Source organism: Prionailurus bengalensis, chromosome B3, assembly GCF_016509475.1.
Source record: "Prionailurus bengalensis isolate Pbe53 chromosome B3, Fcat_Pben_1.1_paternal_pri, whole genome shotgun sequence".
Lineage (NCBI taxonomy): Eukaryota > Metazoa > Chordata > Mammalia > Carnivora > Felidae > Prionailurus > Prionailurus bengalensis.
Window position 1 is genome coordinate 120,761,923 of NC_057355.1, and position 24,964 is coordinate 120,786,886.

General features: G+C 42.7%; 2 protein-coding genes across 5 annotated transcripts; one reads left to right on the plus strand and one right to left on the minus strand.

Moving 5' to 3' along the window:
- Positions 1-576: 576 nt before the first annotated feature.
- Positions 577-13,478, minus strand: ACYP1 (acylphosphatase 1). Of its 3 annotated transcripts, none has more exons than XM_043556653.1 (3): positions 13,228-13,478; positions 7,741-7,838; positions 577-991 (listed from the first exon to the last, which is right to left on the minus strand). In XM_043556653.1, the coding sequence occupies exons 1-3, from the start codon at positions 13,388-13,390 to the stop codon at positions 776-778; spliced, it is 477 nt and encodes a 158-aa protein (XP_043412588.1). In that variant the 5' UTR covers positions 13,391-13,478; the 3' UTR covers positions 577-775. The 3 variants fall into 3 exon arrangements, with proteins under 3 accessions (XP_043412588.1, XP_043412590.1, XP_043412589.1); XM_043556655.1 differs by lacking the exon at positions 13,228-13,478 and adding an exon at positions 11,347-11,442; XM_043556654.1 differs by lacking the exon at positions 13,228-13,478 and adding an exon at positions 8,259-8,385.
- Positions 13,479-13,665: 187 nt separating this feature from the next.
- ZC2HC1C (zinc finger C2HC-type containing 1C) lies at positions 13,666-21,985 on the plus strand. 2 transcript variants are annotated; one of them, XM_043556651.1, is made up of 3 exons: positions 13,666-13,774; positions 14,640-15,984; positions 21,416-21,985. In XM_043556651.1, the coding sequence occupies exons 2-3, from the start codon at positions 14,659-14,661 to the stop codon at positions 21,677-21,679; spliced, it is 1,590 nt and encodes a 529-aa protein (XP_043412586.1). In that variant the 5' UTR covers positions 13,666-13,774; positions 14,640-14,658; the 3' UTR covers positions 21,680-21,985. The 2 variants fall into 2 exon arrangements, with proteins under 2 accessions (XP_043412586.1, XP_043412587.1); XM_043556652.1 differs by lacking the exon at positions 13,666-13,774 and having other exon boundaries at positions 14,438-15,984; positions 21,416-21,499; positions 21,605-21,985.
- Positions 21,986-24,964: the final 2,979 nt, after the last annotated feature.

Genomic DNA, 24,964 nt, shown 5'->3' on the forward strand with positions numbered 1-24,964 from the left:
TGAGATCAAGGTGTTGACAGGTTGATTTCTTCTGAGACCTCTCTTCTTGGCTTGTAGGTGGCAGTCTTCTCCCTCTGTCGTCACATGTTCTTTCCTCAGTGCACGTACATGTCTGTGTCCAATTTCCTTTTTTTTTTAAGGACACTGGGGCATATTGGATTGGGGCTTACTCTAATGTCCTCATTTAACCTTGAGTACCTCTTGAAAGACTCTATCTCCAGATAGTCACATTTTGAGGTTAGGACTTAAACATATGAATTTGGGATAGGGTGACATAATTTATCCCATAACATTGCTTTATATGAAATCCTTGCCCAGAGGAGAGGAATGACAGCGGGAACTCCAGAAAAGTAAAAGTAATTAGTCCAAAATGCCATTTAAACAGCTAGCCTTAACAGGTGTACAATTTCCTGAAGAAAACTTCATGAAAACAATTTTTTAAAATGATTCAAAGTAATTTCTTTTTCTTTCAGCTCTCTTTAAATTACATCAAAACTCTCTTCCCATAGATGTTTGCTGAGTAAATACCTCTTATTTTGCCCAAAATGAAGTTCACCAAAGAAAGTACCCTACACAGAAGGTTCTAATGTGTTTTTATTTATTAGAATTGTGAATAGGTAGTTGTCATCCTTCTATCATACATATACAGTGATATCCAAATATCTGATACTAACATAACTTACTGACAAATTCTAATACTGAACACAGAATAGTTCTATATTAACAATAAAAACAAAACCAGTGAGTTTATCTTAGAAAATTTAAATTCGGGCCATTATTTCACAATCTGGAAATCTGAGTAATCCAACTTTACGATGACTTTCTCATTCCTGAAGTTTGCTCTATCGATATGTGATTTGGGACTTCCTCTTGTCTCAAGCCATTCCTGCATATGACGCACTTTAGAGATGGGACCTTGCAATTGTCCTTGCACTGTGCCCTGGTCAGTGTTCTGGACCCAGCCAACCAATCCCAGCTTTTTACCCTCAGCCTAAGGGAAAGAAAAATATGAGAGAGAGAAAAATCCAGTGAGATTGAAAACAGTGCGACTACAATCTGTTGCCAGAATCTTGGCCTAGAATCAAGCCACTGAAACTAATTTGATATTGTCCAGAACAGTCAAAACAGAACTACAGCAAGGAGAATCTCATTGACCTTAACATGAGGAGTTGGCCACTTGACGCCATTTCCTTCTTCTACCCTATAAAACCCAGGCACTAGAAATTTTCATTATGTAATCAGTTTGGTTACGTACTAAAGACTTAAGTACTAAAGCAAGTCAGATGCTTTCAAAATGATTCCCTAAGGCTGATTGTTGTTAGGATACTGGGCTGTAGCTTGCTCATTTTCCTTTCTCCTAATCAAGAATCTGGTGGGTATATTAAACAGAAAAAGCATGAAGTTATCTGATCCTTCTCTTTGTCTTTAGCCAGGACCACACCTAAACAAATCCAGATGAACGAGTGTCCATTATATCTTTAAAAATCGGGGCGCCTGGGTGGCTCGGTCGGTTAAGCGTCCGACTTCGGCTCAGGTCATGATCTCACGGTCCGTGAGTTCGAGCCCCGCGTCGGGCTCTGTGCTGACAGCTCAGAGCCCGGAGCCTGTTTCAGATTCTGTGTCTCCCTCTCTCTCTGCCCCTCCCCTGTTCATGCTCTGTCTCTCTCTGTCTCAAAAATAAATAAACATTAAAAAAAAAAAATTTTTGCTTAAATCATTATTTCCTGGGCAACTCATTCCTGTGTTCTCACTATAGAAAAACTGTCTAACCCAAAGTCTTTATGTTACATCCAAAGCCCACTTTCTATCCTCCTCCTAGGGCAGGAAAAATCATATAGTGATTAGCCTCTGAACATCAAAGTTTCATGAGACTATATAACTATTAGGTTTTTATTTGATTTTCTTTTCTTCTGTCTAAATAATCACAGCACCTTTAAATTGAATAAGTTTATGAATACCATCTAATCATTGTAGTTGCTTTTCTCTTAGCCTTTCCAGTGTTCTTTCCTTTAAGTCATTAAACTGTGGAATGACTGAAAAACTGGGAAAGGTAGCAATGTTTACAGGTAATTTTTTTTTTTGATAAATTTGCAAGCAGAGATATTATAAAATTTATTGTTAAAGTAACCTATGTAAATGGAAGGAATTGGGTTACAAAAGAAAATGGGAGTTAACATGACTGCGTGCCCAAATGCCCAGAGTAGTGACCTAATAAATATGGGAAATTGCTGCAGTAGGCCAAAGAAAATATTATGCACGGCAAAACCATGTTTGATGAGAAACTTAAGTATCTATCATATCAGTTATGTTCAAAGCAAAGACATGTTTGTATGATGAACAAAGAGGCTGCCGTCAAATAAGTAACCAATTTAAGGGATACAGAGAAAATTAAGGAATGAAGAAAAATAGAAGATACCTACAGCACGCATTAAGTGCCAAAATGGTGGCATTAAAAAAAAAAAAAAAAAGAACAAAAACACAGAGAATGGATTTCAAGGAAGGACTACATCCAATTGACTTTGTATAACAATTGCACTCTTCTGCTTCAAATTAACCTAGGAGGGTCCGATATCCTTAGATCTTAGAAGTTACCTTATATGGTAACTAGATATAATAATGATTATATTAAGTTTTGAGCAGGAGTTTATAAAGTCACAATAACCTTTAAATTGCAATGTGATTTATCTGAACTCCTGAGAGCGGAAAAAAACACTCCCAACTTTGATTGGTGTTGAGAATGGGAATTTCCTATAGGAGTTTCGTGTAGGTTTTATTTGTGCATTTGATTCTGTTCTTATTTTTTTTTAATTTTTATTTTTTCAATTTTTTTTTTGACGTTTATTTATTTTTGAGACAGAGAGAGACAGAGCATGAACAGGGGAGGGGCAGAGAGAGAGGGAGACACAGAATCTGAAACAGGCTCCGGGCTCTGAGCTGTCAGCACAGAGCCCGACGCGGGGCTCGAACTCACGGACCGTGAGATCATGACCTGAGCCGAAGTCGGACGCTTAACCGACCAAGCCACCCAGGCGCCCCTATTTTTATTTTTTCAAAAATGTATTTATTTGTTTTGAGAGAGGCAGAGACAGCACAAGTGGGGGAGGGACAGAGAGGGAGGAAGAGAGAGAGAATCCCAAGCAGGCTGTCAGTGCAGAGCCCAACACAGGGCTTGAACCCACAAAAGCCTGAGATCATGACCTGAGCCAAAACCAAGAGTTGGATGCTTAACCAACTGAGCCACCCATGTGCCCCTGTTCTTATTTTTATTTTTAAAGTCTATTTATTTATTTTGAGAGAGAAAACAAGGGAGAGTCAGAGAGAGAGAGGGAGGGGCACCTGGGTGGCTCAGTTGGTTGAGCATCTGACTCTTGATTTCCACTCAAGTTATGATCTCACCGTTTGTGGGATCAAGCCCTGTGTTGGGCTCTGTACTGACAGCTCAGAGCCTGCCTGGGATTTTCTCTTTCTCTCTCCCTGGCTTTTGTGTGTGCGCTTTCTCTCTCTCTCTCAAAATAAATACACTATAAATACATACATACTTAAAAACCTTTTTTAAAAAAGAAAGAGAGATGGGGCACCTGGGTGGCTCAGTCAGTTAAGCGGCCGACTTCAGCTCAGGTCATGATCTCACGGTCCGTGAGTTCGAGCCCCACACCGGGCTCTGTGCTGACAGCTCAGAGCCTGGATCCTGTTTCAGATTCTGTGTCTCCCTCTCTCTGACCCTCCCCCATTCATGCTCTGTCTCTCTCTGTCTCAAAAAAATAAAATAAACGTTTTAAAAAAATAAATAAATAAAAATAAAAAAGAAAGGGCGGGGGGAGAGAATCCCAAGCAGGCTCTGCTTACCACAGAGCCCAACATAGGGCTTGATCTCACAGAAGTAAGATCACAACCTGAGCTTCTATCAAGAGTTGGACGCTTAACCGACTGAGCTACCTAGGTTCCCCTATTCTGTTCTTATTTTTAAATGATAGTATATTTTTAAGTGATAGCATAATGTTGCTGAATCATGTTCAGTTTTGAATATCTATCTAAATAAATGAACAGTATTTGTTCCTAAGAAAATTACAGGAAGCTAATTCTTCCTCATAACCATATTCTGAAAACGTTATTTTAAGGAATATAATCACCAACTCCAGTCTCCATCTAAAAAGAAAGTCCTTGCAGGGGCACCTGGGTGGCTCGGTCAGTTGAGCGTCCGACTTCGGCTCAGGTCATGATCTAGCGGTTTGTGGGTTTGAGCCCCGCGCCGGGCTCTGTGCTGACAGCTCGGAACCTGGAGCCTGCTTCCGATTCTGTGTCTCCCTCTCTCTCTGCCCCTCCCCTGCTCATGCTCTGTCTCTCAAAAATAAATAAATGTAAATAAATAAATAAACAGAAAGTCCTTTCAGATCAATAACCTAGACTGCCATCTTAGGAAACTAGAAAACGAAGATCAAGCCAAAATTCAAAACAAGCAGAAAGATAAAAATAATAAAGATTAGAGTAGGGGCTAATAAAATAGAGAATGGAAAAAAAGAGAAAAATCACTGAAACAAAAAGTTGGTTCTTTAGAAAGATCAACAAAAATTGCCAAACCTTTAGCTAGACTGATAAAGAAAAAGAGAGAGAAGGCTCAAATTACTAAAATCAGTAATTAAAGAGGGGACATCACCATCAAGCTTACCAAAATAAAAAGGACTATAAGGGAATACCATAAACAATTGGGTAGCAACAAATTACATAACTTAGATGAAAAGGGAAGATTCTTAGAAAGACTCAAACTACTGAAACTGGCTCAAGAAGAAATAGACAATCTGAATAGACCTGTACTAAATAAAGAGACTGACTTAGTAATTTAAAACTTCCCACAAAGAAAAGCCCAGGACTAAATGGCTTCAGAGGTGAATTATAGCAAATGTTTAAAGAAGACTCTTTCACCAACCCTTCACAAATTCTTCCACAAAACAAAAGAAAAAAAAACTCTTCCCAAATCATTCTATTAAGCCAGTATTACCCTCGCATCAAAACTGGGCAAAGACATCACAAGAAAAAAAAAAACAAAACCCAAAACTCTAAGCTAATATTACTTGTGAATATGGATGCAAAACTCAACAAAACATGAACAAACCAAATACAGCAACATATAAAAAGGATGGCACACCAAAGAAAAATTGGGGTTTATCCTAGCAATGCAAGGTTGGTTCAACATAGAAAAATCAATACACTATAGCTTAAAAAATCATATTAATTATAAGCATGATATTAATAAAACAATGTAACATACCATATTAGCAAATAAAACAGAAACCGGATGAAACCAGATGATCATGTCATAGATGAAGGAAAAGCATTTGACAAAATTGAACACTCAAACTCGGAATAGAAGGGAACATCCTCAACCTAATAAAAAGGCATCTGTGAAAAACCCACAGCTAACATCATAACTAATAGTGGGAGGTTCAACACTTTCTCCTGTGATCAGGAACAAGACAAGTGGCCCTTGCCACATCTACTTAATATTATACTGGAGGTTCTAGCCAGGGCAGGGAAGAAGAAATAAAAGGCATTCAAAGTGGAAAGGAAGATGTGAAACTACCTTTACTCACAGATGACATATCTCATATACAGAAAAATCTTAGGGGATAAACTCACACACACAAATTAGAACTAGTAAACAGGTTCACAAGATTGCAGGATATAAGATGAATATGCAAAAATCAATTGTATTTCTATACACTGTCAACGAACAATGAAAAATGAAACTAAGGGAACAGTTCCATTTATAATAGCATTGAATATAATACATTTCTTTTTTTTTTATTAAAAAAATTTTTTTTAACGTTTATTTATTTTTGAGACAGAGAGAGACAGAGCATGAACGGGAAAGGGTCAGAGAGAGGGAGACACAGAATCCGAAACAGGCTCCAGGCTCTGAGCTGTCGGCACAGAGCCCGACGCGGGGCTCGAACTCACGGACCGTGAGATCATGACCTGAGCCGAAGTCGGCCGCTCAACCGACCGAGCCACCCAGGGGCCCCGAATATAATACATTTCTTAGGACTAAATTTAACAAAAGAAGTACCAGATTTACTTATGGACAACTATAAAATATTGTTGAAAGAAATTAAAGAAGATGTAAATAAATGGAAAGACATCCCATGCTCAAAAATGGAAGGCAATATTGTTAAGATGACAATACTTCCTAAATTGATCTACAGATTTTTAGAAATTTTTTTAAATGCTTATTTATTTTTGAGAGAATGAGAGATAGAGTGCAAGCAGGGTAGGGGCACAGAGAGAGGGAAACACAGAATCTGAAGCAGGTTCTGAGCTGTCAGCACAGAGCCCAATGCAGGGCTTGAACCCACGAACTGAGAGATCATGACCTGAGCCGAAGTCAGACACTTAATCAACTGAGCCACCCAGGCGCCCCATGATCTACAGATTTTAAGCAGTCTCTATTAAAATCCCAGCTGCCTTCTTGTAGAAATTGACAAATTAATTGTAAGATTCACATGGAAACATAAAGGACCCAGAATAGACAAAAATAATCCTGAAAAGGAAGAATAAATCTGAAGGACTCACACATCCCAATTTCAAAATTTACTTCAAAGCTACAATAATCAAGACAGCATGGCACTGACATAAGGGGTGAGGGGACAGTAGAGAAAGATGGGCTATAATACTGCCGGGTCCTTTCCCTCGACAACTTTAATCTTTGACGCTATCACCTCAATTTACTAAGACACAGGAATTTACACTGCATACTTGGTACCAAAGCTAATTGGAACATAGCTCTTGCTTTAACTTTTCAGCAGTTCTCTTTTTCAACAAGCACTTCATGTATGAGTATGAAACAGGGGGAACTGATTTGCAAGTGATGGGAAAAGGAGATATGACATATACCATTCATATTTCGAAGATGCAGGATTGAATTTTCTGTCCCACAGTACCAGGACTGTGACACTTCTTGTTCTTCAGTCTTAACTCATTATCTTTGGGGTTGGCAATACAGTGGGAAGGCCTGATATCCTCTTACAGAGACAGAAAGCAAACTGAGATTGCAGCGGTGTGTGCAAGTTGAGGGTAGGTGAGTGACATTAAGGCAGAGGTAGAGTCTGGCTGTCAATGGTTTGTTCGTGTCCACAATTACTCTCTATTACTCTCGTAGGAATACTAGACTCCACGTTCAATGTTACCATTACTTACCCCGGGATACATAAGGTATTTTTATTAGAAAAGCTTTAGCTTGAAAAGGTAACTCTTCTTTCAAAGCCATAATGAGTAGGAAGGAATCAAGTGGGGGAATGGGGTAGATGGAAGAAATAAAAGAGGTCTGAAGAAAATGCAGCAGCTGCAGAGGAAACAATTACATAAATTGCATAATTTATCAACAGTTTCATCTAAATGCCATCTGACCAATGTTAGCTTTCCTACAAGAATTGTGATCTCGTTTGATGAGGCCACAACAGGGAGAACTGGGAAAGCCCGCGATTCCCCTGGGGAAGAGAGACGCTCATTAATAAGTGTTTAGGTACTCTGGTACCATTGTCAGGAAAGACCGATAGTAACAGCAGATGATTCTGCCATTTACATTGTATTTCACTCACTACAAAGCATTTTCATACCCATTGCTCTACGACATACCATGCGGCTACCAGACAGCCAGTGTCTCCCAAAACACATTTGTTAGGAACACTGTCTCTTGTTCCCATACACATAGCCTAGCTATGTCCCCAAAGCTTGTAGGCCACATACCTGAGTGTATTTGCGGAAAAACACCCCTTGGACCTTCCCAAAAATCTCATAATCCACTGATATCAGGGTGTCCCCTTCTGCCATGTTCATGCTCATACCTGTCAGGGACCAGAAAAGCAGAAAAGTAAAGGGCTCGGTATCTTATTCCAGGACCCCAAATCCTGAAGAAGAAAGGGCCATACCCACACGTCTCCATCTGTAACCCCTGCGACCTCTCCCTGACATAATGATCCTCGAACTTCAGAGCACAGAAGCGAATACGTGCAAGCGCGGATATCGTAAGTGACATGAAATCACCCAGGCCAAAGAGCTTCGGGTCACAAATGCCACAGAGGCCCCTGTTGGGGCAATTACCTGCTTATCCAACTACCTTCCTAAACCCATCTCTCACCTGGCTCCCTCTCCATCCCTTCCTCTTCCCACGGACCTGGTCCCCTCGGCCACCAGAATCACCTCCTACCAACATTTTAGGGGTAATCAAACTATGAGCACGCCACGGGGCCCTGTCCCAGGCTCACCCTCCACGTCCTCTTGTCAGGCGCAAGGGACTACACCGGCGACCCGCACCCCAACGGTTCCCACAGTCCAGTAACCTCGGCGCCCGGAAGCCTAGAGAACGGCTCCTCCTTCGCTGTCTCCCATGCCCATCACCTCGTGTGACCAATCAGAAACGGCGCCCTCGGTCCAGGGCCCGCCCAGAAGGCGGGATTTCCATCGGGCTAGTCTGGGAGCGCCGGTAAACCTTGGGTCCGGGATCTGTCCAGAGTCTTAGCTCTCATTCTACAGACGCAGGCCTCCCCCCACCTCGGTGTCTAAGCGCACCCCTTTTCTCATTTTTCTCGTGGGGAGAAAGACACACGTGAAGAAGCACTTGAGATAAATTTACTCACTCAGTGAATATTTACTGAAAGCGTTCTGTGTCCCAGGCACATTTCTAAGTGGTTGACCTACATTAGCGGACAAAAAGGATCACTGGTCGGGAGGAACTTAAATTTTGGAAGTGAGAGATAGATGATAGACATTAAATACCATAAACAAATAAATTGAATAGGACACATTGGCAATCCTGCATTGATTAAGTCTAACAGCATCATTTTTTTTTTTTTTTTTTCCAGCAGCATTTGCTCACTTTGTGTCTCTGAGTTACCCTTTGGTAATTCTCACGATACATCAAACTTTTTAATCATTATCATATTTGTTATGGTGATCTATGATCAGTGATTATGACTCACTGAAAGCTCAGATAATGGTTAGCATTTTTTAGCAAAGTATCTTTCAAATTAAGGTATGGGCACTTTTTAAAGACATAATGCAGTTGCATACTTAATAGACTACAATATAATACACTGGGAAAGCAATGCATATAAAAGTTATATTTCTCTTTGATTCACTTTATCGCAAGCTTCACTTTATTGCAGTGATCTGGAACAGAGCCCATGATGTCTCTGAGGTACGCCTGGTACCTTTCTGCCCTTTTTCTTTCAGTTCTCTTCAAATTTTGGGCCATGCCCAAGTCTGGAATTGGTAGCAAGGGAGATAAGTGAATAGAGAGGTCCCAATGGCAGTTATTTTTCCTTCTGTGCTTCTGGAAGCTGCCCATGAAATTCTATCTTACTATGAAAACTCCAAATAATGCTTATCTAAATCAACCAATCACAAACACAAGCAAAATAACCCATGGCCCTGGAATCACAATTGAATCAATCAATCTAAGCCAAATGACCACAATGCATGAATTTCTTTCCAGAAAAGGGAATTGTCAAGGGGGTCGTGGCTGATGATTGTTAAAAGTACAGTCATCTTGCAGGCATTTGAATACAGCTATCCTTATGATTAAGAATGCGTGTGAAGGAAAACTGTGGTGTTTATTGTTCCTCTTTGGATTGCTTGTATACATTACATCCTTTCATAATATAAGACTCCATATGTGATTATTCCAGGAAGGCAGACTTGGCGAGGTGAGGTGGATTTGCAACAGAAGTCATAAAGATTAACCATTTTGCTTGTTCCCCCACTGAAAAGTGAGGATCCAGATCCTGAGGAATCATATAACCTTAGTGGGGGTGAAGGTGGGGTGGGAAGCAGGATTGAATGTTATACTTGGAAATATTTGAAAATAATGCTAAACAGAGTGCCTGACTGATGTTATTTCTTTCTCTAAAATTCATTTTTAATGTTTATTTTTGAGAGAGAGAGAGAGAGAGAGAGAACAAGCAGGAGAGGGGCAGAGAGAGAGAGGGAGACACAAAATCTGAAGCAGGCTCCAGGCTCTGAGCTGTCAGCACAGAGCCCAATGTGAGGCTCGAACTCATAAGCTGCGAGGTCATGACCTGAGCTGAAGTTGGACGCTTAACTGACGGAGCCACCCAGGCGCCCCTGAAAAATTCATTAAAAAAAAAAAAAGACAAAAAAATCCCAAAGCAAAACAAAACAAAAAACTAGTTTCTCTATAGAATTAAAAAAAACAAAAAAACAAAAAAAACAACTATTGTCTACTACATATGGGACATACGTAGAATATACAAAGAAATATGCAAAAATGAATGATATATAATTTTTTCCTCAAAGAATTTATTTAGGGGGTGCCTGAGTGGCTCAGTTGGTTGAATGTCTGACATCAGTTCAGGTCATGATCTCACAGTCTGTGAGTTTGGGCCCCGCATTGGGCTTGCTGCTGTCAGCACAGAGCCCACTTCAGATCTTCTATTCCCCTCTCTCTCTGTCCCTCCCCCTCTCGCACTCTCACTCTCAAAAATAATAAATAAAACACTTAAAAAAATTTTTAAGGGTTTATTTAGTATAAGGGATGAATATGCATGCAAATAAAGTGTACAACATGCTCATCAATTCCACGACCATCCACTGAGAGCTCATCATGAGTCAGCCCTGTCCTGCCATAAGGACAGAAGATATCTGAAAGTTCAAAAGAGCAAAAAGATTCATTTTGACTGGGAAGATTGGGAAAGTGTTCTTGGAGGAAGCAGCACATCATCCAAGGTTACACAACCACGACCAGTAAGTGACAGAGCTGGGATTTACTTCCAGCAGTCTGAGTACAGAGCCCACTCCCAGAAATGTTACGCTCTCCCACCTTCCAGTGCCTGGAACTTGAGGCAAGTTAGTACTGCTGAGATAAGAAAGTGGGGGGGGGGGCGGGGAGTGCAAGTAGTCAGGTGTGGCTGGACCAGGGGTTCTCAACCCTGGCTGAACAATACGACATTGGGGGAAGCTTTTCAAAATACCAATACCCAGGTCTCACCCCAGAAATCGCTTTCCAGGGAGTCCTAAAGCTCAGCCAGGGGTGCTATCCACTGGGCTAGACTCTGGAGAGGCAGGGCTGGAAAGGTAGACTGGACCTCATCTGGCAGATCCAAAAACCACGTTAAATTATGTGTTCCAACTTGAAGGGGAAAGATAAAAAAAAGGTATAAGTAAAGATATAGGTAAAGAAGAAGCCACTAGGTAGGAGAATGATGGGGGTTGGAGGTAGTAGGGTTAACTGCTCTGGCAGCAGCATAAAAAATGAGCTTTGGGAACAGATGTTGCAAGCAAGAATAGCAGTTAGGAGAGTGATGCTGTCTGAATGAAAACTGAGGAAGAACTCACCAAGGGCAGTAGAAATACAAAGGAACAGTCACAGGGGCGCCAGGACGGCTCGTTTGGTTTAGCAACCGACTCTAGGTTTCGGCTCAGGTCGCGATCTCATGGTTCGTGAGTTTGAGCCCTGCATTGGGTTCTGCGCTGTTTGAGCCTGTTTGGCATTCTTTCGCTCCCCCCCTTTCTCTGCTGCGCGCGCACACACTCTCTCTCAAAATAAATAAATAAATGTACAAAACAACCAACCAAACAAGAAAGAAACAGTCATGTTATGAGACATTGCAGAATAAATTCAACAGAACCTGCTGACTAGTTCAACAGACGGGGTGACCAAAGGGAAGGAGTGGAAGACGACACGCTATCAGCATGAAGGAGAACCCCGGACAAGAAGTAGATGGGGAAATGGGGAGATGGTCATGAGTTTGTTTTCTGTCATACCGAGTTTGAGGTTCCTGAGGAACGCTCATGCGAAGGTGATACACGGGCTGTTGGAAATTTGAGTCTGTAACTAAGGAGAGAGTGTTAAGGTGGATATCATTTAAACATAGGTGAGACCAGAAATGTCAGCATTTGGTTGAAATCATTAAGGAAGAGAATTTCTGGAACTGCATATATATGAGAAACCAGAGGGCTTTGGAGAACACCAAATTTGGGAGGCAGGCGAGGAAACGACATAAATGTCAGAGACCTGGAAGAAGATGGAGGAAACGCATGAAAGAAGAAACCAAGAAGACACCAGAGCAAGTGAGAAGAGAGTTCCAAGCGAGGGAAAAATCAATGATGGCAGATGAATAGGCTGAAGAAATAGCTTTTGTCTTTGGCTATCGGGAAGTCACTGGCAGCCTGGCAGTTGAAGAAAATGGAAATGGTGGAAGCCAGACCACAACGGGCTGGACAGTGAGGGCAGATGAGAGAGTGGGGACCGCAAATGCACAGCTATCTATTAAGAAGTCTTGTGGAGAAGAGGAGAAATGAAGGGGAACCTAAGATGAGAAGCAGCAGGTCACGGGAAGTGAGGTTCGTTTTGCAGGGGAAAGTTAAACATATGTTAAAACCAAAGAGAAGGAGTGTGGGGGTAGATACAACTTGAGGTAAACAAGATGGAGGGATAAAGTGATGGAGGCAATTCCTGGAGGGCACCGGAAGGGACAAATTCAACAGAACTCATGCGAAGAGCAAGATTCTTTTCCCTCAGAAACAAGAGGGAAGGAATGCAAGATGGAGGGGGGCACCCTGGGAAATTCTGGCAGATTGGAGGGGAGCTGTAGGAGTTGATGACAGGCAGGCCAGATGCTGAGATAATTGGGACCGTCGGAGTAGCGGGAAACGTCTGAAACTGCGTATGTAGAGAAAGCAGTAGAATCAGCTAGAAAAGAAAAGAAGGAATCAGAAAGGACTGCCCTGGAGGGCCCACCAAGGAATTTCTCTGAAACATATAAAGCTGTAATATGACATGTTGAAGCATTAACACCGACTACTGCTGTCCATTTTATTTCCCATGTGCATTAATCTTTTGAGTAGTTACAGGAAAAAAGTAAACTGCCTGTTTCAAACAGCTTACACAAATGAACTGAAGCATGAAGACAAATAAACGCTCTTCTAATGTTAACAAGTTATAGAATGCCATTTAGTGTTGAAACCAAGTTATACAGATTATTTTCGATCTGGTAGTTCACTTTATTATCATTACACTTGGCTGAGTCACTGTTGGGCCCCACAAAGAGACGGCCAGAGTTACCACGTGAGAGTAAAACATTATATCAAAATAATTAGCTTGGCTACAAAAACTACCTCGGAGAGATACTGGGTAGCAAAACCTAGCCAAGTTGCTAAAATTTGACCGCAAGTTCCACACTAGTGGGGAAGAAAAGCACAGATGGACAGCCATACCTGGGGCCCGTACAAAGCAGCCGAGCGTGCTAAGAAAGGCTATCAGCAGGCCCACTCCCGCTAAGTGGGCGGACACCGGAATCCTGCGGCAGAACGACTCCAAGGCCCATCTAGGGGCTCTGTCTTTTGCCAGAGAAGGGCACACCCCAGGGTCTGGGAGCATCGTTCTCAGAAAAATACAAGTTCTTTGATGGAGCCCCAGAAGAGCCTCTCCCGCCCCCTCTCCCGTTCCCCAAGGGCAGGGCGGGACAGAGCTGCAGAGTTGGCGGGACACCGGGTCAAGTGACACTCAAACTGACCACACCCCCCCTCCCCCCGCGGGCGGCTCCCGACCGCATGCGGACTGCGCCTGCGCGCGCTGGCCGGGCTGCGTTCGCGGCTAGAGAAGGGGGCGGGGCGCGCACGCGCTCCCGTCTCCAGGCAACGGGAATAACAGAGGCCACCTGAGAGCGCCTGCGCGGCGGTCGGTTGAGGTGGGGGGTCTGGTCTGGAAAACTAAGTCCTGGTGCCAGCTTCCCCTGAGCAGGAACGGTCGCCAGTGACTCAGGTACGCGGAAGGGGGGGACAGACATGGGGTCAGCGCCTCGACCCCCCCCAAGGGCTCCATGGACAGAAGAGCGAGGGCTTGTTCCCACAGCGGAATCCCCGGTGGGGGCGCCCCGGCTGACCTCGTAACACAGAGCGTGACTTCGGCATTCCGGATCTAAAAGCTGCAGCGGCCAGGTCAGGTGGCCCCCAGCTCTCAGGTTACAGACCTTCCGCCGTCCGTACCGCCGGGACTTCTTGGGTGAGAGTTTGGCAGCCAGGCACCTGCTGCAGGCCCTGAGCGGCCTCTGTGTTTGGAGTCAAGCACGGTGCCAGCAAGAGCCAAGCCCTGAGAGCTCTCTTGTGCCAGTCACTTACCTCTGGGCCTTAGTTTACTCACCTGTGAAATGATAGGGCTGGATTCAGAGTCCTAAGGTCCCTAAATGCCAGTCATGTAACTGAGCGAAACGTTCAGTTTATGGGTGAAGAACCGAGCCGGCAAGGGGAAGCTGCTTGTGCTGTGTCACAGGCCTAAACCTTGACTTTCAATTCGATAGCTCTTGCCATTAAATCTTTCCGCCCATCCATACTGCGTATGGCAGGAGCATCACTGTGTATGGCAGAGGCTGGTACTGGAATAAAGCTAGGTGGCAGGAACACCCGTGTCACGTTCGTTTTTCTATTCTCAGGACCTAGTTAAGTACCCACAGGAAATAATAAGCATTCACCAAATGCTTATTGGAGGAAAGCTCTGGCATACCCAACACCACTGTTCCTAAGAAGTTCAAGAGAATATGTAGGTAGGACAAATGTGGAAAGTTTACTTTAGCAGCTGGGGTGAACCTCAGACAAACTCCTTACAGATATCTGGTTTAAATCTCTCCTAGGCTTCAGTCCAGTCCCTGAATGGCTGGTCTCCAGTTGGCGCCACATCTGCCTGTGGGCGTTATGCTCCCATATAATAAAGCGGAAGCTCCAGGGCTCCTCTCAGCTAAGCAAGAGCCCTGTGAAAAAGGTGACTCTCCTCAGCGGTCCTCAATGGGGCACCCGAGGAACAATTTCCAGCAGAAGCTTTTGAGCAGCAAAGAGCTGATGCCGGAGAATCTCTACACTCCCTCCAAATGGAACACGTACAGCAAAGCTTGGAGCTACTCCTATCCCCAGTGTGTTGGAATCAGCCAGCAGGATTCCAGAAGCAGTCCCCAGGGCCAAGGAAAGGGTTTGTTTTACTCATCAGATCCTCAGTCCTGGTATCCCAAAGCAGATAACCAGGAATTCATCCCCTTTACAAAGAAGCGAGTTGGGGTGGACCGGGCATACCCACTGAAACCTGTGTTCCACAGGAAGTCTCATAGTACGAGTGAGGCTGCCATTGATGGGGACCAGAATGTCTCTCCAAGACCCCCTGAACCAAGAGGGTTTCCATACAGCAGCGTTGGTTCAAGGAACTGGGAGAATTCATCTGGGGTTTGTGCTGTTGCTGCCACACAGGAGGAGAGGGCCGTGGCATATCCCAACAGGACTGAATGGCTGCAGATCCAAAGACTAGAAGCTGCAGGGGAGAGCTTACGGGAGGAAATCCGAAGAAAAGAGACCCTCCTAAGGGAAAAGCTGAAGAAGACAGAGGAGGAACTCAGAAGGATCCAGAAAGAAAAGGAACAGGCTAAGGAAAATGAAAAAAGAGAGCTACAGAGAATGACACTCCCCAGGAGGAGAGTTAAAGGTAATAGCAACACCACATACAAATCTACCTTCTCCCCAGAACTGGGGGCTGAGGAGGTCTTCAGCAGACACAGGGGAGAGGATGAAACTAGAGGATGGCCTCAAGAAAATTCTAGTCCACTCCAGTTCTCTGATTATGGAATACAGAAGCTCAAAAGGGAAAGACTGGTGGCAAGCAATAACAAAATCCGAGACTTAGTCTCAGGGCCACCAAAAGAGTTCTCTCAGTCTTCAGGAGTGCCAGGCCGTGCTTCACGGGGATCCAACAGCAATTCTAGTCTGTCTAGGGCACCAGACTCCTCAGTTTCCAGCTGTTCTACCGAGGAGCCAGAACTTGGCGAATGTAGCCATTGTGGACGCAAGTTCCTGTTGCTCAGACTGGAGAGACACTCCAACGCCTGCAGCAGGATGCAGAGTTCCAAGAGGAAAGTGTTTGACTCCTCCAAGGCCCGGGCCAAGGGCACAGAACTAGAGCAGTTCTTGAACTGGAAGGGATCAGCCTCAGTCCAGGTAACAAGGGCAGGGCCTTATGGATTTGACTTTGAGTGGGGATCATTGTAAAGGGACTGTTATATCAGTTTTCTTTAGAAAAAGTTCATGTGTCATATAGGGAGAGAGTGAGAATGAACATTTATTGATTACAACTGCGTGCCAGGCACTGTGATGGGAGCTTTTCATAAGACCCCCACCACAACCCTTTGGGGGTTTCACTGTCTCTTATTTTATCAATTCAAGAATCAAGTCTCAGAGAATTTTACTTACTTGAGATCACAAAAGGCTTTAAATGGCTGAGTCAGCCTATAAATCTGGGTTGGAATGACTTCAAAATCTAGACTTAAAAAATATTATGTCCTATTGATTATAAAAGTAATAAATGTTTACTACAGAAAATGTAAAAGATGGGAAAAATATAAAGAAAAACCATGCAGCTGTTCAACCCCCCGCCCCCCGCCCCGAGAGAATTCCTTGCTCCTTGCAATGTATGTTCTGCCACCTCCCAAGATTAGGATTTGTTACTAACTCCTATAACCATATCTACTTTTTCAAGATTAGCTCAATTTTGATATACCTTCTTAGTAAGTATATAAAACACAATTAAGTTTGCACTTTTGGTTAACATTCCAACTACAGAAAAACTAGGTTGTAAAAAAACCATGAGACGCTTCCGTGGTAAGGTTAGGGGTACCTCACAGGCACATCTGGACAGTCAGATCTGGAGAAGATTGTCTGTCTCATGGATCAGTCCACTACGCCACCAAGGTTATGCCCCTTGGTTTTTCAATGAGTGTTTGCCAAAGTGTGGCGTGCTGGCAAACGCTTTTTATTTTAGTAATTTTAGTGTGCGTTAGAAAAATATAACATCATATGAAGCCCGTGGTATCTAGGAATCATGAACTTAAAAGAAAAATATGAAGTAATCTATAGTAAGGGGAATAAAATGAAAGTGGTAGGCAAATGATCAAAGTTTGGGAAAGCCTAGACCACATGACCTCAAAGCTCCATCCAACTCTACTTTTCTAAAAAAAATATGAGAGCATATTCTGTTTTCATTTCTTTTCAACACTCCCTTTGCTGCACTAGCACGTCTTGTCCGTAAGCCCTTTACAGTTTCCATGCATATTGCTGGGGCCTTTGACAACTCAAACTTACGTGGTGGCTGTTAGGAGAAGTCATTTGTAGTTATTTCTTTCAGTACTATTTGGAAGATCACCACAAGAAAGGCCCTTCTGGGTTCAGAGATAATCTGCCTGAGGTCCAGTTTCCAAAATTTTGCTCTTGCAGATAATGATATGATCACCAGTTTTCCTGCTCTTTCCTGTTTTCTTTCTGGTCAACCCAATAACCCACTGGGGTCTTCTCTGTCCCACTAGAGCGGTTATTTCTGGCCAGCACCTAAAAGAATCTTGTGTTTCTTAAATTCCTAAATACATTAGGAGTGAAGCAAAAGAATTGAGTTTCTGAGATCAGACCCCCTAGCTTTGTGGAAACTCATTTGGGGCAGTATGTTGCACTGAGGACACCAAAGCAGAAAGGGTCTAGATTGAGATGCGCTCCGCTCCTTGGAATGTCCCAAGTCTTATTCGAAAGCTTTATGCCTTTGGAAGCTGAGTGGTTTGTGCCTCCCTCTTACTCGTCTAGTGTACTCGTGAGAGTAGGTGATTTTCCTTGTGTCCTTTAATGTTCCCATAACTTCCAGTCTCCAGTCTGGAGACTCTCCAGTCTCTCCACTGGACCTTAAGCATTTGAGCACAAGGCCAACATCTTTGTGCTTTGTGATTGATGAGTGTTAACTGAATAAAATTTCAATATGATGAATTCAGTGTAACTATCATATGGTTGAGGAACTTCTCCCTAATTCAATTCTCTTTAAAGTTCCTGGATTCCATCTCTAACACTCAGATTCTCTTGTCTTCTTGTCTGTTTCATTCAGTAAGACTCTCTCCTGAAGGATCCTTTTCCTTTGATAATCTCTCTTCCTGTTATTCATCATTAATGATGTCAGATCACCAAGCGGCTACTTGCCTTCTTTCTTCTGAAGAATTAATTTAAAAAAAAAATTTTTGGGGCGCCTGGGTGGCGCAGTCGGTTAAGCGTCCGACTTCAGCCAGGTCACGATCTCGCGGTCCGGGAGTTCGAGCCCCGCGTCAGGCTCTGGGCTGATGGCTCGGAGCCTGGAGCCTGTTTCCGATTCTGTGTCTCCCTCTCTCTCTGCCCCTCCCCCGCTCATGCTCTGTCTCTCTCTGTCCCAAAAATAAATAAACGTTGAAAAAAAAAAAAATTTAAAAAAAAAAAAAATAAAAAAAATAAAAATAAAAAAAAAATTTTTTTTTCAACGTTTATTTATTTTTGAAAAAAAAAAAATTTAAAAAAAAATAAAAAAAAATAAAAATAAAAAAAAATTTTTTTTCAACGTTTATTTATTTTTGAAAAAAAAAAATTTAAAAAAAAAAAATAAAAAAAAATAAAAATAAAAAAAAAATTTTTTTTTCAACGTTTATTTATTTTTGGGACAGAGAGAGACAGAGCATGAACGGGGGAGGGGCAGAGAGAGAGGGAGACACAGAATCGGAAACAGGCTCCAGGCTCCGAGCCATCAGCCCAGAGCCTGACGCGGGGCTCGAACTCCCGGACCGCGAGATCGTGACCTGGCTGAAGTCGGACGCTTAACCGACTGCGCCACCCAGGCGCCCCTGAAGAATTAATTTTACATTAATCTAAATCATACTTGAATACATTTTAAAAATCATGTACTGAGTGACGTATAAGGTAGATAAGCAGAATCCTGCTTCACCCCTCCATCCTAACCTGGCCCCCAGCAGCAGCCTTCAGTTCTGAAAGATGACTTCTTCGATATGTATTTCCATATTTCTCAATATGCTTATTTTCTTGATTAACCCATTTTACACATCATCTGTTGACTTCCTCTTATGAGTGCTGTGGGTAAAGCTTTCTCTCACATCTCCTCTCTTCTTACTTTTCTCTTTCCCTTCTCCTTCCATTGTAGTGGAATCACAATTTTGCATTAAACCAGTGATCAGCTTTTCCATTATAATAACCACATAAATGTTGTTCACTCAACAGTGAACAAATTCTGCCTCTGCCCACACGCACCTGGAATTAGTAGTTGACTCATGTTTTCATTTGCTTGCTTTCTTGCATACCGGTCTCTAGTTTTTTCCCCTAAATGATCCATCTGATGTCAGACACCTGTTAATGTTTTTGTAAATGTTCAAACACCTCTTATAATCCATCAATTTGATTTTTTTTTTTTTTTTAATTTTGGAAACCTCCCTCCCACCACTCTTTTTCCTCCTGTACCAGTCTGGACTGGTTATTCTCTAGACCTGATGCAGACCTATTGTTTTAGGATTTCTATTTGTTCCTTTTATGTGTTGGGTCCCATTTCCAGCTTCTTATGTCTTCCTTCTCTTGCCTTACTTTTTGCGTTGCTGAAGCTTTCAAGAAATGTGCTTGGGAGGCATGTTTTTTTTGTCTCGGAATTAATGAAAATATCTATATGATAGCATTATATTTGATGGATGACTTGGCCAGGTATAGAATTCTAGGTAGAAAATGAATTTCTATTTGAACTTCTAAGGCATTTTTTTCCACTAGCTTTTAGCCTCCGATGTTACTTTTGAGAAATCTGATGCTGTTTTGCTTCCGCTGCCCAATATGAAACCTCTTTTGGTGTTTCTCTTTTTCCAAAAGCTTACAGGATTCTCTATTCTGAAATTCTGAAATTTCACCATGATTGTGTTGGATACTTGGTAGGCCATTTCAATTTCGTGAGCAGTCACCTTAATTCTAGGAATGTTTATTGTTATTATTTCTTTAATAATTTCCTCCTTGTGCTTTTTCTGTTCTTTTTGAAACTCCTATTGGTCAGGTGTTGGATTTCTTGGATTGGCTTTTTAATTTTGTAATCTTATCTACTTTCTATCTTGATCTTTTTTCTCATTTGGAGTAATTTTCATGACAGTATTTTACATTTCTGTTTTTATTTTTAGCTATCACAGTTTTTTTTTTATTTTTTGATTTTTTAAAATTTACATCCAAATTAGTTAGCATATAGTGAAACAATGATTTCTGGAGTAGATTCCTTAATGCCCCTTACCCATTTAGCCCCCCCCCCCCCAACCCTTCCAGTAACCCTCAGTTTATTCTCCATATGTATGAGTCTCTTCTGTTTTGTCTCCCTCCCTGTTTTTATATTATTTTTGTTTCCCTTCCCTTATGTTCATCTGTTTTGTTTCTTAAAGTCCTCATATGAGTGAAGTCATATGATTTTTGTCTTTCTCTGACTAACTTCACTTAGCATAATACCCTCCAGTTCCATCCACGTAGTTGCAAATGGCAAGATTTCATTCTTTTTGATTGCCAAGTGATACTCCATTGTATATATATACCACATCTTCTTTATCCATTCATCCATCGATGGACATTTGGGCTCTTTCCATACTTTGGCTATTGTTGATAGTGCTGCTATAAACATGGGGGTGCATGTGTCCCTTCGAAACAGCACACCTGTATCCCCTGGATAAATGCCTAGCAGTGCAATTGCTGGGTCGTAGGGTAGTTCTGTTTTTAGTTTTTTGAGGAACCTCCATACTCTTTTCCAGAGTGGCTGCAACAGCTTGCATTCCCATATCATAGTTTTAATTTATAATAGCTCCTTCTGGTTCTCTGGTTGTTAAGTTTTCTTTTACCTGCTTTGTTGCTATTTCCTGAGGGAGGAGGAACGAGTTCATGTACTTGTTTTTGTTTCTCTCCTGTTAGAGCTTTACTCAAATATCTGGTGATCCTAGGCTGTCCATTCATATATAAGTGAGGCTTGTTCATATTAGGGTTATCAAATAGTGAACCTTTGCATTGGGGTCACTCAGGGTCAGCATCTAATGGCTTTTCTCTCAACTGCTTGGTGCATCCAGAGAACTCTTGTCTCCTACAAGGGTGCCAATGTGTTTGATATCCTGGGAGCAGAGTGGGGGAAACAGACCGACAGTTCCATCATTTGTCATGTATACTTGCACTTAATCCCAATTCTCAGTCTCAATATTAACCCTGTTCGCTACTGTGCCTGGACTTCCTGAGTCCGAAACCTGTCTGGTTCAGTTTCTCCAGAGAATAAAGCCCTGTTCTCCTGTGAGGGTGCTGGAAGTGATGGAAACTTGGTTGTGCAAGATGGCAGAGGGGCCCCGGGACCCAGTTTATTCTTGCCATGCACATTCTCGTGAGCACCGAGCCTCCCAGTACTATCCTCCTTGGCAGGCCCTTAGCTTAAGTGCCTCCACTCTGGCAAGTCAGCTCTGCTGCCCTTTCCTGTTCTCTTTGACCTTATGGGTGAACACCCTTTACATTTCCTTGCTGTCTTTCTGATGACGACTCAGGAGATGAGGTAAACTCCAAGTTGAATGATCAGCCTTCCTCCTACTTACAGGCTGAACCTCCTCGGAAGAGCAACTGGAGACAGAAGCATGAGTCTTTCATCTGTACCCTCCGTCAGGCTCGAGAAGTCCAGCAGGTAATTGCCAAAGGTGGAAACCCCTCAGACTTGCCTCCTATCCTGCCTGCAGAAAATCCAGATCATATTCAGTGTCCTCACTGTAGTCGCCACTTTGCCCCCAAGGTGGCTGAGCGGCACATTCCCAAGTGTAAGACCATCAAGAACCGGCCTCCACCTCCAAGGAAGCATCCCAGTTGAGCGGACAACAGTGGAAGCCTCCTTGATAATTCAGAAGGCTCTGCTTCTCTTCAGCAGTCAATGGGAGTAGAATAATTTGATGGAAAACAGAACTAAAAGTTTTATACCTCCCCCATCTGCCTGCAGAGCTTCAATCAGTGAGGAGAGACCCTTTGCTAAGCAGCAGGAGGCAAAAGGAAGCCTCAGCTTCCCACTAAATTACCAGCTCAGGCTGGAGTGCCTTGTTATTGCCCTAAGAACGGAGGAGGGCTGAAGACACTCGAGAGGCGAGCGGGCTACATTAAAGCTCTGTTCTTGCAAGCCCGACTCGTGATGTGTGCTGGTTAAGTGCCTGCATTCGCTCTGCCTTCTTGCCACTGCCTCTGCATGTATGTCTGTGGTTCCAGTTAACTCTTCTCTTGCAGGAAGTTGGTTCATTACATTGAGTTGGGTCAGAGGATCATGATCACCCAGGTGGTATCTTATGAAAGATAATACGATTTTGCCGTAAGGCAAATGGAAATTTATCCTTGACCTCCCTGATGCATGGTCCTGCCAAAAGCTAATACAAGTCGGTAAGGTTAGGGTGCCAGTATATCCTAAATCCTCCTGTGGTTACTGTGTAATAAAGGGAAACTCATCTTTATGTGCTTTACAGGGTAAGGGGGCGGGGGGGAGCACCCTGTATGTCTCAGTAGTTGTTCTTTTCTAATGGATTTCATGTCAAAAAAAAAAAAATGAAGAAACTTCAGTTTCAGCCACTGCTAGCATTCTGCTTTGAAATCAGTTTGCTTGTATGGCTTTTTAAAATGAGAACAAAATCTACCATCAAAGCAAGCTGAGACATTCCCGTGGCACACGTCCCTCTCCATTACACCACAGTAAACAGCTATCTTAGCAAGTAAACAGATGAAAAAGACACCAGATCTTTTTAATTTTCCCTGTGCAGAACTGTGCATACTGCAAGTAACCTTCATAATTAGACCTTCAATAAATGGGGTTTGGAGATTAAAATTAAATAATAAAAAGAGGAAGTCCTAGATTGGTCAAATGGGAGAAGTGATAAGGTAATGCCTGTCAGGGGTAGTATCAGTTCAGATAGGATGAAGATTGCACGACAGATCTGAAATAACTGATCTGATTATGGTCCTGAGACCATCACTCAAGTTGTTAGTTTCAAATATTAGAGGGGTGCCTCAGTGGCACAGTCAGTTGAGCATCCCACTTCGGCTCAGGTCACGATCTCACGGTTTGCGGGTTCAAGACCGACATCGGGCTCTGTGATGACAGCTCAGAGCCTGGAGCCTGCTTCGGATCCTCTGTCCGCCTCTCCCTCTGCCCCTTCTCCGTTCATACTTTCTCAAAAATAAATAAACTTAAAAGAAAAGAAAAAGAATGGGGTGCCTGGGTGGCTCAGTCGGTTAAGCGTCCGACTTCAGCTCGGGTCATGATCTCACAGTCCATGAGTTCGAGCCCCGTGTCGGGCTCTGTGCTGACAGCTCAGAGCCTGGAGCCTGCTTTGGATTCTCTGTCTCCCTCTCTCTCTGCCCCCCCCCCCCCCCGCCTCACTCTCTCTCTCTCTCTCAAAAATAAATAAACATTAAAAAAAATACTGGAAAAAAAAAAACACCCAACCTGACCTGGGCCAATGTGACTGGGCAGACAATAAAGCTATATTTTACTAAACAATAAATGGCCACTCACTCTTGTTCCATTTCCTCTGTAGCTTCTGCTGATTGGGCTAACAGATCAGACCAACATGAAATATGAACTTAAAATTTTAGCTGTGAAGCTGAAAAAAATTTATATACTTAAAAAACAGTACATATTAAATTGCTTTATGTTCTTCCTAATTGTTGCAAAGAGGGATCACATAATGGAGCTTTAGGTTGGCCACTTGAAGAACCCTCACACAGTGGATATTTAAACCGATATATACATTCATTCCCCAGGCAGGCCTAGTGAGGTACAAATTGTAAGTTTCACACTTGATGGTAAAAGCAATAGATGGCAAGAATGAGCTGTGGCCAAGGCCGCAAAGTGGTAGCTTATGGACTGCTTTGTCCTACAGATGTGTTTTATTTGGCTGGTACGGAACTAAAACTGGATTGACATTTCAAAATTGGGATATGGAGGGGCACCTGGGTGACTCAGTCGGTTCTGTGTCCAACTACGACTTAGGTCATGATCTCATGGTTTGTGGGTTCAAGCCCCATGTCGGGCTCTGTGCTGACAACTCAGAGCCTACAGCCAGCTTCAGATTCTGTGTCTCCCTCTCTCTGCTCCTCCCCTGTTCGTGCTCTGGCTCTCTCTCTCTCAAAAATAAATGTTAAAAAAAAAAAAATTAAAAATAAATAAAAATAAAAATTGGGATATGGAGAATCTCTTGAAAAGCCAGAAGTTCTGGAAACACCAGGCCAGCAACCCTGCATAGCACCATGAATGTCCTTCAGACAGGCTGGCCACTCACATAACCACAGCCCCTCCTGGCCTGCTTCATTTATTTGCCTTATCTGCCTGGCTCAACAGGCACTTGGGTTTGGGATCCCTGAATGATGTTATTAAGTTCGCAGATCAGGGTCCTCCGGGGGAACACATGTATGTGTGGGGAGTGCTGTCTTTAGACACAGGAAGCAGTTATTCATTCTTACATTGCTAGAGAAATAAAACAGTCGATACCTTAGTGTTCCCTCCACTCTCAACATGTTTAGGCCTTGCTTATATTAGGAATATCTATTAGTCTTTTAAATTTAGCTTGATCTGATCTTTGGGAAGAGGTCAGAACCCTTTTTCTATCTAAGTCCATTCCTGGATAGCAGAGAATAATAGTGGAAAAATAAATGCTGCTTGTTAATGTCCATGTGTTATACTACTTTATCCAAAAAACTTCAGTACATGCAAATGTTACAAATTTTAAAGTTCGAAAGGTTAATAAACAATGGGGAAAAAAATCTCATGGTGAAACTCACTTCATATAAAAGTATACGCAGACATGCTGAGAGAGTATTTCCTAACAGCAGTGTATTTAATGCAGCCTAGTACCTTGTGGCCAACATTTGCTTTTGGTCATTAACTTCTCGTTCTTCCCAACTACAAAGGAGGTAGCGCAGATGTGATAAAGTGTTTTTCTCTCCAATGTTCCTGATTCTGTGAGGTTCAGTGATCAGCATGTTTATTTCCATAGTTAATCATTGAAGTAATAAATGATTTTTGGCTTTGTGGCAGGAAGGAACATGTTTTGTAGTCCTGACTACAGCCCAGCCTGCCTTGACACTAATGAATAATACTACTTTGGAGGCCCAGGGA

Bases quoted from the DNA above. Each gene is read 5' to 3' on its own strand.
- ACYP1 (XM_043556653.1), bottom strand. From the start codon at position 13,390: ATGCTCCCAGACCCTGGGGTGTGCCCTTCTCTGGCAAAAGACAGAGCC. The intron at 7,839-13,227 runs GTATGGCTGTCC...GGTCCCTGACAG, and splicing joins CTGCTTTGTACGGGCCCCAG to GTATGAGCATGAACATGGCA. The intron at 992-7,740 runs GTATGTGGCCTA...TCTTTCCCTTAG, and splicing joins TTTTCCGCAAATACACTCAG to GCTGAGGGTAAAAAGCTGGG.
- ZC2HC1C (XM_043556651.1), top strand. From the start codon at position 14,659: ATGGCTGGTCTCCAGTTGGCGCCACATCTGCCTGTGGGCGTTATGCTC. The intron at 15,985-21,415 runs GTAACAAGGGCA...TCCTACTTACAG, and splicing joins AGGGATCAGCCTCAGTCCAG to GCTGAACCTCCTCGGAAGAG.